General features: G+C 37.8%; 1 protein-coding gene across 1 annotated transcript; it reads right to left on the bottom strand.

The window, feature by feature from the left end:
• Positions 1-553: 553 nt before the first annotated feature.
• LOC123960254 (interleukin-1 beta-like) lies at positions 554-4,645 on the bottom strand. Its single transcript, XM_046034892.1, has 6 exons — positions 4,576-4,645; positions 2,849-3,001; positions 2,316-2,521; positions 1,899-2,063; positions 1,462-1,595; positions 554-1,212 (listed from the first exon to the last, which is right to left on the bottom strand). Exons 3-6 carry the CDS (start codon positions 2,497-2,499, stop codon positions 994-996), a joined length of 702 nt encoding a protein of 233 aa, XP_045890848.1. The 5' UTR covers positions 2,500-2,521; positions 2,849-3,001; positions 4,576-4,645; the 3' UTR covers positions 554-993.
• Between the last annotated feature and the right edge of the window lie 8,869 nt (positions 4,646-13,514).

Raw genomic sequence — 13,514 nt, 5'->3', positions numbered from 1 at the left:
GGATACTCACCAGACAGCACAATAATGCCACCTTATGGTGAAACTTGACTATGTCAATACACTAAGTATTTCTCTTTCTGTACTTGGTACATACAGTACATAGATAATAATAATAAATAAATTAAAAAAGTCTTTTGATTTTTTTTGAATCAAAATAGCTGATGTGCAGTATATATTTATTATTATTTATTATTATTCCTTGCAAAATTCAAGCCATAATTCATTAGGACCTGAGCACGAAATGTGTGAGGACCCTATTGGAACTGAAGGACTGATATTTCTGCATATTAATCGCATTTTGTACAGCCTAAATGTCTAAATGTGCGTGAAATCTCACAAAACTTTGCACACACATCAGGTATGGCAAAAAATTACGCATTTTATGGGTCATGAGTATGGGCAATTTATGGCATTTTTGAATTCCTCCTAGAGCATTAGTCTTATCGTCTAAAATTTTCGGTGTGCAAATGTCTATTGTGAAGTCATATATCCCTTTTGAGAGTCATTTATTAAATCCTGAGTGAGCATAGAAATTACAAATCCAAATCATATATTAAGTCATAAAGATTTATTGAAAATGCACTGCACATCTTTAAATAATTGTTAGTAAGCAGATCAATATAAAAATATACATTAAAATGGTACATAAATAGATAAATAAATGAACAGATAAAAGCAGATACAGTGTATCATGTCCTTCTGCACTATAAATACACAGGATACTCACCAGACAGCACAATAATGCCACCTTATGGTGAAACTTGACTATGTCAATACACTAAGTATTTCTCTTTCTGTACTTGGTACATACAGTAAATAGATAATAATAATAAATAAATAAAAAAGTCTTTTGATTTTTTTTGAATCAAAATAGATGATGTGCAGTATATATTTACACTTTGTTCAATACCCAAAGTACCGTCTTAAGAGAGTCAAACTTGACCCACAGATGCAGATCCACATTTCACTTAGGATGTCCCTGGCATGCAGGTTTCAACTCTGACGCTGGATGTTGAAGGTTCGGTGGCGTTGGGAGGCCTCTAGGCACATTTCCACCGGCTTGTTGTTATCCTCTGCTGTGCTGATGTACCAGTCGGGGAAGGCAACAGACACGAGGGTGCTGAGGTTCAGCCCGGTGTCCTGTTTGTAGAAGAGAAATCGCACCATGTCGCTGTCCGAGCTGATACTCGACAGATTCTCTTTGTCCACGGCCTGAGGTGTGAAAAGATAAATGTCAGAAGGTATTACTATCACACATGACAAAATGACAAGCTCAAATCAAAAGTAAATGAATCTATAAATGTGCGGTGTCTCTTTCTGATGATAACCATTATAGATGATCAAAACAGTTTTCCTTTGAGAAATGTGGCATAAGGGATTAAGTTTATCCTTTAACAGTAAGCCTACCACAAAGTGTGTAATCTTTATGTGTGATTCATGTAATAAAATCATGAGTTTTACCTCCAGATGCAAGGTTGGATTGTCACCATCCTTCTGGCAAGACAGGTAGTAACCTGTGTCTTTGATGCCCAGAGCCACAGTTCTGGCCTCAGTGACAGGTGCAGGGTGCACGTAGTTCGACATGTTCAGGTGAACTGAGGAGAGAGCAGAGGACCCAGGTTAATATAATTAAAGCTGCCTCTGTGATCAGACAAATGCTATTTTCTGTGCATTTTACAAAGGTCACATCTTGATATGTACTTTCGAAGTGAGACAAGATCAAACAGGTTTTACTTGGGCATTATTCTGATATATGCATTTGAGATTATAATGTATTTATCATTATATCAGGAATTACAACACTGCAGTATTAAATGGGAACTGAGTACATTTTCTTGTGAACCAATTCCAGGCTCAAATTGTCTAATGTCTTTACAACTATCAGAACTGTCAATTACCTTTGCGGTTCTCGGCGCCTCCCTGCAGCATCACTGCGTGAAGCTCCATGCTGTTTTCCACCAGAATTAAGCTCCTCTTTTTGCTGTCAGTCACGCTGTACAGTTGTTCGTCCGTCCTGACGTACTGTGGTGGTGGAGCTGAGCTGCGCTCAAACACTATATGCTCTGAGGGGAAAAAGAGACACACCTTATTAGTTATGTTGTTATGATTTTTATTTTCTTTCATCAGGAAGAGCAGACAACTGATTAGCCCCTTGTATCTGAAGATAGGCCAACAACATCATGTAAATTGTTCGCTCCCTATCAGTAAGGGAAATGCAGAGTTAAAAAGAGATACAACTAAAGATAAATGTTATGCTAACAGAGAAAACAGGTCCAGTAAGTGTTTTTTTTTGTGTGTCTCCACTGTTTAATTACCTTCCACTAAGCTCTCCAGCATGAAGTTGAGCAGGTTTTCAGAGTCAATGCATCTGCTGCCCTTAAACCTCTCTATGGCGACGATGAGGTTGACCACACGCCTCATTGTCAGTGGATGATGGGTAAACTCCAAGTCCAGTCCCTTAGGCATCTTGGGGATCTTGTATTTCATCTCGGCTTCCATATCTTTCTTAATTAAGCAAGATCTGCAGGAAAACAGAAAGCAATTTCCAGTGTCACCGCATGACAAAACATTGAGGGAAATACAGATGGATTTTTACTTCTACCTATTTTCCAATTCATTTTCCTTAGATATAATTATTAGAAAACACACAATGATTAAGAAAAGCGGATTTCATGTTATAGTGACACAACAGGCCGGGGATTATATTAAAGAAACTGTCCAAACCAGATTCAATCCCCAGCTACACTGAATGTGTCCAGTCAATTTGCCTCAAAGGAAAGCTTAAAATCTTCTGAAGGATAAGACAATAAAAACTCTGACAAAAAAGTAATACTTAAAAAGTATTTACCTGTTAAGGCCAATAGAGTGTTGTTGTGTTTGGTAAAGCAGTTAGGCTGTGAGTGTCTTTCTGCCTTCCTGTCGTAGCGTGCAAGGTTTATATCCTCTCCCCACAGTCAGGGAATTTTTCACAGACAGGAAGTGGGATGGTTCCTGATGCGTGCTATGATGATGAAATACTGTACTTACACACTGCTTTCATTGACACGGTACAGATTGTGACACACACTGAGGTTGATAACAGTGTGACATAACATAACACATATTACATGTAAGATATCCTTCATTTAAAACAATATGATAGATAGATAGATAGATAGATTCACATGGGTGCAATATTTGTTAATATAACCTTTAACAAATATTGCACCTCCTGCAATTTGAAAATTGCTGTAGACCATATTACGATTTCCACAATATATCGATTAATTATTATGATAATTAAGAGACTTAAGAAGATGTCTTTGTTTGGCACAGATCCTTGCAAAATTCACGCCTTAATTCATTAGGACCTGAACACGAAATGTGTGAGGACCCTATTGGAACTGAAGGACTGATATTTCTGCACATTAATCGCATGTTGTACGGCCTAAATGTGCGTGAAATCTCACAAAACTTTGCACACACATCACGTATGGCAAAAAATTACGTATTTTATGGGTCATGCGTATGGGCAATTTATGGCATTTTTGAATTCCTCCTAGAGCATTAGTCTTATCGCCTAAAATTTTCGGTGTGCAGTCTGAACCCATTTACAAATAAAAGTTGTACAAACATTGAGTTTTAGTCGACGAGTGTGCCCGTGGCGTGGTGTCCAAAATTGACAATTCACCATGAAACAGGAAGTTGTTATAAATTCAGTGTACATGCTGTGTTGAACTTCTCCTGGCAGGTTGGCCTTCAACTTGAAAACTGTCCCAGAAAAGCCTAAAGACACTGATGATGTTATGTTGTGAAGCTTGTGAGCTTTGGATTAACAGCATATCTGTGGCGAGGCGGGAAAGTTCCAAGCTTTGCCATGAAACAGGAAGTCGTCATAACTTCACTGTACGTGCTTAAATCTGCACCAAACTTTACATGCTTGATTACGGCCCCGCCCCGAACACATCTACATGGCATTATTCAGTTATAATAATAGCCCCAACTACTGGCAATAGGAAGGAAGCAGCTGTGTGACAATCCTCACGCTATTTATATTAAAATGTGTTTGGCGCTTGACCTATAAGTTAGGCTCTATTCGAACCAGAAGGCAGTTGCCTCACTGCCTTGCTACCGGGATAGACAGGTGTCTCAGAAGACATCGAGGAAAGGTATATCTATGAACATTGTTTTCAAATAGTCTAGGCAGCACTTATGGCAACATGTGACATCAGCACGGTGTCTCTTCTGGCTCTCAGGCACTATAGCCTTAGCGTCAGCTAGTTATAGAAAACAACTCAGAAATCATAGTAAACAAACTTATATTACTAATGTAATAGTTCAGTGTTTAGTTCTCGTTAACTTTTCATAAGTCAAAAAAAAACTTATATGTGTAGATGAATTTCGGCTTGTTTGTCCACCATCTTGTAAATTTTTTGCGAGCTACCGCAGGCGCACAGAGTTATGGGTAATACGCAGCATGCCTTAAAAACTGACATTATATGGGCAATTTAAAGGCATGTTACGAGACAGTAAAAGATCGTTTGATCCGTTTCGCTCCGCTGTCGTGTTAGACACCTTCTGAGACAGCATTTTTACCCGTTTTTAACACAGCCGTATAGTCACCGGCTGCTCTCCAGCGCCATCTAGGGAACACAGGAAGTCCTTTGTGCATCGTCCCAAGCATGTGACAATTCAGAGCAACGTTGACAGAGCTGCGGCATCTGCACAGCAGCACTCCACGACGCCCTTCACGTGTGAGGGCTCCCCCAACACTGCTTGCAGCTTTAATTTTTGTTTTTCAACAAAAATTTGTATAATGATGTAAAAATTATCGTTCCTTTGAATAATAATTGAATAATTGAAATAATGATTCAATAATCACAATTAGATATTTTTTCAAACTTGTTTAGCCATTCACATACTATTAGTTGAAAAGTTTGCTGTCCATCTGATTAGTTTAAAATGTGAAGCTTTATAGTGTATATATATTTGTTTATATATCTATCTATGTATATATATATATATATAGTATCGTATAGTAAAGCTGATGAAAAATCAAAAGTAAAAGTGAGGGAAAAGGGATTAGCCACAGTGGTCACAAGATGTTTACAACATGAGGGAAGCATCCTCCACCCCTCTACTGACCATGTATTCTACTGTAATAATATATATTTTAATTAGTCACAGCTAGATAAAAAGTTGTTTCATCCCTGAGAAATACCAAAAAACTGAAATGAGATACTTCCCTATTCTTATGTCTTTGAAATTGGCTATTTTCGGTTTTGTCCGGCATAGAAGACCTTCTAGTTGTTTACAGTTTCATAATAGCGGCTGCCTCTGATATTTCTTCACTTCCCTGATGAGCTGTGATGCAGAGGGAAGCTACGTCACACATCTTGCTGGATTTCAGAAAGTGGGAAAGGCTGCGTTATATGATATTTATCCTAGGAAGGTTAAGTTAAGGGCAACTGGATTTGATTTCAAGATATTTGAAAACATTTTTGTCTCTCATCCAAGAGGCTTTTTCAGTTCGGGTCTTTATGATAAACATAAACAAGTAGCAACTTATATCCTCAGAAAAAATAGACAAATACAAATCAAACTCTGTCTTATGTTTAAAAGAGTGTTTACTCTATTTTACCATACTTTATCCACACAGTATCAGTACTGCTATCCAGGGAATCCAGAGTACATGTACCTACATGCATAATTATTAGTAGTTATAACTAGTTTGGAAGTCAGTCATCTAGTGTCAAGAGTGAAGTGGAAACTTGTAAACACCAAACTATAATACAATCATGAGTCATTAGGAAGCTGTTAGTTAAACTGCTGGTAAAATGAACCTTCATCCAGGTGATCACAGAGACATGTCAATATTTGGTCAGTTAACCGATTGCATGTCAAGGAGAAAAGCTGTTGATCTCAAACATTGTCCACTTACTAAACTGAGTCAGTGTACTGGTGAGGGGATAGATCAAGAGAACGATAGATAGAAGGTTTGCAAAATGATTTCATGGTACCTTGGAAAATTATTTTTAAAATTTTTAAAAAACAAGAATACAGTAGTTTATTTTGATAAATGGTTTGGCAGATGTATTTTATAGTTTATTTTGATACACCTAAAATAAGGATATTTGGTATTTTATTTTAAAAAACATTTTGATGTATCTTTGCCCATCTCTGGAGCCAATCCCAGCTGACATTGGACTGAGCTCCAGACCGACTACGGGTGTTTATCCGTCCAAAAGCTGCAGTGCTGCTCCCAGCTCTTTCTTCTTCTCTTCCCCGTACTTTAGCATCTCTCCGTCAGCCAGCGGCATGTCACTCCCCTGCTCTGCCTGGTCCTCTCCAAACAACACTCTGAAGCCGTCGGTGACATCCGGACAATCTCACCACTGATAGGCTTTCGCATCATAGCGTCATGTGAAATTCTCGCTCAGGTTGAAAAATTTGATCTAGAGCAGACCTGCGAATGTCGCAACAAATGCATCTTTCGCACCGCCCGGAGCGAATTCGCACGAATTCAAAATTACTTTGTATGTAATTAAGCTGCCCAAAACGCTGGATTCGCTTTCAGTGTGAACACACCATAAAGCTCACTAATTAACCTGTTTTATTATGTTGTTTAATTCGTACAACAAAGAAAGTGTAAAAGTCATTTTACAGGGATTAGGTGGTTGGTCGGGCAGCCAGGCAACCAGCGGGGAATCCAGGAAGTTAGCTACTGGTCACACCCAAGATATAGTCCACAAATCCATCAAAGTCCACCAAAGCGGCAGAAAAATAGTGAAAAGATTAAATTTGTCTGGAGCTCAGGTGTGTATCCTCATTAAATATAATAGGTAGGGGTGTGTTGTAACCACAGATGTGGTCACAGCTGTCGTTGAACTGAAGAAGCCTCATGGGTGAGTGGCGAAACATCTTCATGTATCTTCAACCGGTCCAGTTGCCTTTGATTTTAACCTTCAATGGACACAGTGACATGTTGTTGCTCTTCCTCTGTGTGCAAGGGCGTCACTTTGTGTTGAAAAGTGGTGGGGACATAGGCGCTCAGATTAGGGGTGTGAAGAGACACTTAGCTTGCCAGACATCATGATATGTGATATTAGTTTCACGAGAATGAGACCAAAACATCCTTAAACAGTGTTTTAAAGATATCCTCAAAGGGAAATTTTGATCATTAAAGACTTCATTTCCTGCATTCTGGTGACAGTTTCTGCAACAATTTAGGGTGGAAATGTTTTTATTTATGTAAAAGGAAACACAAAATTCAGTTTGCAGCTGACATTTCAAAATATATAAATATAATAGAAGTCAGTGCAGCTCTCAGGCATTCTGTGTTGCTTTCAGGTCTGTTTCTCATGTAAAATAAATCCCTGCTGAGGCAACACATGTAGGCATGATTTAGTCTTCCCTCATCTTTTGCCATGTTCACAGGGAGAGAGAAAACTTGGCAAAAAGAAACTGTGTCAAGAAGTTGTTGAAGTTACTGATTGCTGCTTGCATGTTTTGGGGTCATTTTCTAATCAGTAGCTTTTTTTTTTTTTCTTAAGCTACTTTTTTGGACAATGCACATTTGTTTGTTCTATATTTTAATTGCATTGCAATTGCATGTTTTCTTAATATGCAAATAAACCTTTCTAAAGGCATTTTCATTTGTTATTTAACTACAGGCTATAGTTCAGAATGTTGTTTGACATATTATGCTTTTAAAAAGTGGTGGGGTCAAAATCTGCCATTTCAAAAAGTCCTGAGTGTCTCCACTGTGAGTGACACCTCTCTGTGTGAATCACTCTCCTCTAATTGCTGCCGTCTCATGTTTTCTCTCATTATGTCGTCAGGAAATTGTGTTTCTTTCTGTGTTGAAAGAGCACTTTCACATCCCATTTACATTTTTTTTTTTTTTTTAGCAGAGGAAATGTGCAAAAGTAGAAATTACACAATGGAGAGACTAAATAAAAAAAAATATAAAGTTGTGTTATCCCTGCTGAAGAATTGGTTCATACTTTTACTGCTGATGAGGTAAAAGAAATTAGGGCTGTCCCTGACTAAGGATTTACATAGTTGAATCATGGCCGCGAATAATCTTAGACTATTTGGGGTCAGCCCTAAAAGAAATATGCATAATGTAACAGCCTGTCAAGATTGGTGTGAGCAAGACAACAGGAATGTGGCGCAAATGCAGACTATGGTAGCAAGCTGGAACAGATCAATGATGAATGCTGAGCTGAAGAATGTGTTTAAGAAAGTGGGAATGTGGCCGGAGGGAGAGGCTGAGGAGCAAACTGTAACAAGCCTCTAAAAGAAAAAAACTGTCAGCATTTGCATTGTTTGGACACAGTTATGTCTGATCATTTTACTTGTCTTTCATATTGTTTTAGACTGAAAGGGGTTAGGATCCTGAATACGAAGGAATATAACTTACGAATCAAAATTTGGTCAAGGACACAATACAAATTTCTTTTAATTTACCTGATTCAAAGTGGAAACCTAATATACAATCCATTTATTATTATTCATACTTTATTCAGATGCTCATTTAATTTTACTAATTAGTGGCTTGTCATATTGACAAAAATGGCACAGTATTGGCCACATTTAGAAAATCTGCCAAACATCTATGAAACTAAATCAAAAGCTAAAAACAAATGTCCAGTAAAGGGGAAAAAACAACACTTTGAACTGTTTTACTGTACAGTTTTCAGAAAAATAGGACTCATTTAGCAGCGTACCAATGTAAGTATAAATGCATCTTCTCTTTCCCTGAATGTGCACTACTAATGCACATCATAGAAAACTGTTCAATGTCTTAGCATTCTGTAAAAGATATATAAATGATGCTGTACTTCAGTGGATCTTCACAATTTCTGTTAGCTTATTAGCACTAATCACAAACACCTTTTAGCATTTATAAGAACTATTTAAACATTTACATTTTATATAACACACTATAGTATGTAGTTATAAGCACATGTAAATGTTTATTAATGTATTTGGGAATAATAGTTCCTGTGAGCATCCATAAGTGGAGGCTGGTGCATAAATAATGAATGTAATTCATTCAGTGAAATGCTGTTTCAATTTTTTTTAATTTAATTTATTTTTAATCTAATTTATTAACTATGTCTTCTTAGGACATGTTAAAATGGTTGGAAAGCAGCCTACTATACAATACAATACTGTACATGTATAATTAAACACATGTGCCACATTATAGTGAGTGGTAAACCATTTATTAAATGTTTATAAAGTGCCTATAAATATTAAATAAGAGGCTAACTTCTTGGACACTTCTGGGGGCAACAGTGTGATTTCTGGATCTTGCCTGTAATGAAAGACTTTTGCATTGCAATTTTGTGTTACTTGTACTTGAGTATTTTAATTCTCTGCTACTTAATATCTTCTACTTTACTACATTGATATGATGGCTGTATTTTGAAGATGATCCACATACAAATCCTTTGATCGTTTTATGAAATTGAATGTATTATTATTGACTCCCAAACATTATATAAAGTTAAAAGTAAATTTGTTACGACTCAACCAAGTAAAACATTAAAGAGCTTCTTACTTGTTCATGCATTAATGATCCAATGATCTAACACTTTTACATTTGTTGCTTTATTTTACTAATAATAATACTATACTTTTACTGAAGTAAAAGATGAAAAGGAGTTTTTTTACACAGAGGTATTTGGCATCACAGTAAAATCTTGGGGATCCTCTAGCCTGATAAAACCTGAGTGTGGGTAAGCTGAACAGGGGCGTTGGTTGCTCGGTCGCCCTATATCCTCTGCTAAGCCCTCGAGGGAAGTTCTGGTGGATGTAATTTAATGCAATGAGAACAATGTAATGAGAGTTGTCCATTCAGTAAAACTTGGGGAAAAAAACACTCTCAGCCAAACTCGTCTTCCCTTTCTTCTAACTGAAGTTTCTACATTGTACTCGCCCCAGTTTCACTGACAAAGAAAGATTCATCGATGTAGTTAGATACCGTATTGTTGTACACCATCTTTTTTCTTCCACAAGTGTGCACTTGTTGACGCCTCGGTGACACACCTTGCAGAACCAGTTTGACAGACAAATTTCCCAGTGATGTAAGAAAGCGGTGGCTTTGGGATTTTACAAGTGTTAAATTCAACCCACTTGCGAGAAACGCTTCATTTCACTTCCTTGCCCAAACCGTGCAGCAATAAACTATAAGCAGACGTTTCATCACCCTGTCTTTCATCATGTTACTAATGTTTTGTTTTAGTTGCTCTCAGATGAGTTAATACTGCTTCAAAGAAATTTGCACACTAACAAGGAAAGAGGAAGTATGTTCAAAATAAAGTGTTTAATTATAAAATATGAGCCACAACATTAAGCTCATCAAGACTTACGGAGGCCCAAAACCAACTAAAGGAAGTAAAAGGTAAAAAAGACAAGTTAAAAATATAACTGGAGGCATCAATAAAAAATTAGTTTTCCTACATTTTTTAGGGGTCTTGGCATACATCGAATTATTCATCTTTTCCCAATTTCCCCCAAGCAACTTGTTTCATTTACCACAACACACAGCTCTTTGAAATCTGAGAAGAGTTGAACTTGTTAAAGTAAATATTTTTTACTTCACTGAATGATTTACATTGTAGGAGGAAGTGCATCTCTGTGTCAACCTCGTCTGTCCAACAGTGACCCACAAACACAGTGTTCTTTTGGTTTGCACGATTTTTTGTGTCTTCCTTTTTCGATGCTGGCTTGTGGTCGCTGAGCACGTAGGATCTTTCTCTGCTTTCCATCTCTGACAGTAGAGATATATTCTGCAAATTCATCATCTCTTTTCAGGGCCAGACAACATCTAACCTACTTTAAGTTTGTTCTGATGCTCCAAATGAGTTTGAGGCAGAGACGGAGGGAAACATTGAGCCAATTACTCTGGAGATGATTAGATGGCCAGATGGTGTAAGCCAGGTTGGGAATTTTTGCCATGGCACTGGGGAACCCCCTACTCTTTGTGACAAGTGCCATGGGATCTTTAATGACCACAATGAGTCAGGACCTCGGTTTAACGTCTCATCCGAATGACGGCAGCTCCTACGGCACAGTGTCCCCATCACTGTACTGGGGCATTGGGATCTTATTATTAGGACCAGAGGGAAGACTGTCCCCTACTGTCCCACCAACACCTCTTCCAGCAGCAACTTAGTTTATTATCACAACAACAAGGAAAGAGGAAGGAAAAAATATGTCTCAAAATAAAAGTGTTTGAATATAAAATATGATCCACAACATAGAGCTTATCAAGACTTATGGCCTAAAACCAACTAAAGTAAAAGGTTCTTTGTTCTTTTGGTGACCACAGTTTGTTTGTATCTTCCTTTTTTGATGCTGGTTTGTGGTCACTGAGCACGTAGGATCGGTCTCTGCTTCCCATCTCTTGACAGCAGAGAGATATTCTGCAAATTCATCATCTCTTTAATGTTTATTATCAGTGGGTATCTGCCTAATTCTGCCCTACATGCGTTTGTTGGTGTTTTTCTGTGTACGCGAAAAATGAAGATTCTGTTGGATGTTTGTCCCAACAGGTATGATAACTGAGTGGACCCTGTACATCGCTATCATACACAGCAATGGGCTGGATGACAAACTCAAAATTTTTAAGCCAAATTTGAAATGGAATTAGGAAATTATGCATTTACTGGCATATGTATACCAAGGTATAACTCAAACTATGTTCACAATTATATGATTATTTATGGTAAACTGGTATTTGTTTTCCTGACAGGTGGGGCAATTTGAAAAATCATTTCATTAGTTTTCTTCATACTGCCAGGGCAAGTGTCAAAGATGCGCTTTTTGTAGGCCTAGTCCATCTTTGAAACATTGTAGTTACACCATGGCAGGCCACACAACATCTGCCGTTGCATTATTATGTAGTAAGTGCAGTCAGATTATTTTAGCTCCGCAATTGTCTTTTCCTATGTCCTGTTGAAGTACAACGACTTCCCCGAGTTGGTTGATGGAAAAGGACTTAGAGGAGACGAGAGATTAGATTCAAATCACACCTTTATTGAGACACTGCACGCTACCTAAGTAAGGGTCTGATTACTCTTCCGCTGAGCTGTGTATATGTTGATGAGACATCACCCAGCTGCACATCCCATGTTACCTTATATGGAAGTTGTCAATAGGTGTAGAATATTTCTATTCACTCGGCTGTCATGTGTGTGTGTCAGAGTGTATTATTGTCTGGGCCGGTTTCCTGTTATTCAGAACAAGCCTCTAACTGTCTTAACTGCTGAGTTACCTAAGATAAGCATGTCACACAATATTGAGTATCATATGAGCAATCATAAGTAATAAGTAAGCATATAAGAGAATCATATCATGCAATATCACTGTAGGGTTGTGTTGTATATCCACAGTCCTTATGAATTCTCCACATCTTTCCTCGACCTCATGACGTTTTCCATCAAAGTCAAGGAAAAGTGGTTAAGAAAGGACATTTTTTTTTTACTATTGAGCGGCTGTGGTTCAGGAGCTGGAGCGGGTTGCCCGTTAATCGGAAGGTCGGCGCTTCAATCCCGGCTCCTCCAGGCTGCATGTTGAAGTATCCTTGGTCAAGATACAGAACCCCCGAATTGCCTCTGGTGGCTGTTCCGCCAGTGTGTGAATGTGTGTGAATGGTGAATGCAGATGTAGTGTAAAAGCACTTTGAGTTGTCACAAAGACTAGAAAGGCGCTATAGGCCTACAAGTAGCGAGCATTACATTTACATTTGACCGCAGCCCTCGCGTTTGGCATTTGGCCGTTGCCATCTTGTTTTTTTGGGAACCAGAAGTGACCATATTTGGATGAAAGGAAGCTGGGAGGGATAGCATTGCAATCACAAGGTAGCCCCGCCCTACAGCACACCTTGCTTTATCGTCTATTTTCCTGTAAATGGGGCCTTAATTTACGAAATGAACATCGTGGATCATCTGGAGGTTTATGGTAACATAAAATAAATAAAATAAAACAATATATATAGTTATTTAAATCTCTATAGAGATATACATACAGATTCAGGAAAAAATTCTGATGTTGTTTGGCAGCCAGAGTCGTTTTTCGTTCAGACCGGACATTGTAATAACTACAGGTTGTTTAAAACCTTTTTAATTGTTGAGAAATATCTTTCTTTGCTTAGCCTTGCTGAACTAAACTCTCTGAATTTAGGCATGTTAGTCATATCCTGCCACTTTCAAAGGAGAGATATTTGTATGAACATGTTCCAACACCTTGTATTTAATGTTTGACGGCAGATCAAAGAGTATCATAAGGCCTGCTGTATATATTGGTTCCTCCTAACTTGGATGAGTAAAATAGATTATTTCATCAACACTCTTATTTTAATCAAAGGGCAAATCAAATAATGAAATCATTAAACGCTTAGAATATCTACATTTGTTAAAATAATTATTGCTCCTTGTTTAGTAACTACTGAATATTTACATAGTGTGCTTGGTTTCTCATTTACAAATTTTCTTATCATTCCTCATTGTATTGTATTTGCT

This window comes from Micropterus dolomieu, linkage group LG21 (genome assembly GCF_021292245.1).
Source record: "Micropterus dolomieu isolate WLL.071019.BEF.003 ecotype Adirondacks linkage group LG21, ASM2129224v1, whole genome shotgun sequence".
Classification (NCBI taxonomy): domain Eukaryota; kingdom Metazoa; phylum Chordata; class Actinopteri; order Centrarchiformes; family Centrarchidae; genus Micropterus; species Micropterus dolomieu.
The sequence above is the reverse complement of the archived record's forward strand: the minus strand, read 5'-3'. Positions and strand labels throughout refer to the sequence as shown.

Excerpts from the sequence above, each read along its gene's own strand:
- LOC123960254 (XM_046034892.1), bottom strand. The coding sequence starts at position 2,499 with ATGGAAGCCGAGATGAAATACAAGATCCCCAAGATGCCTAAGGGACTG. Across the intron at positions 2,064-2,315 it reads GCTGGAGAGCTTAGTGGAAG|AGCATATAGTGTTTGAGCGC; the intron begins GTAATTAAACAG and ends TTTTCCCCTCAG. Across the intron at positions 1,596-1,898 it reads AGGCGCCGAGAACCGCAAAG|TTCACCTGAACATGTCGAAC; the intron begins GTAATTGACAGT and ends CTCTCTCCTCAG.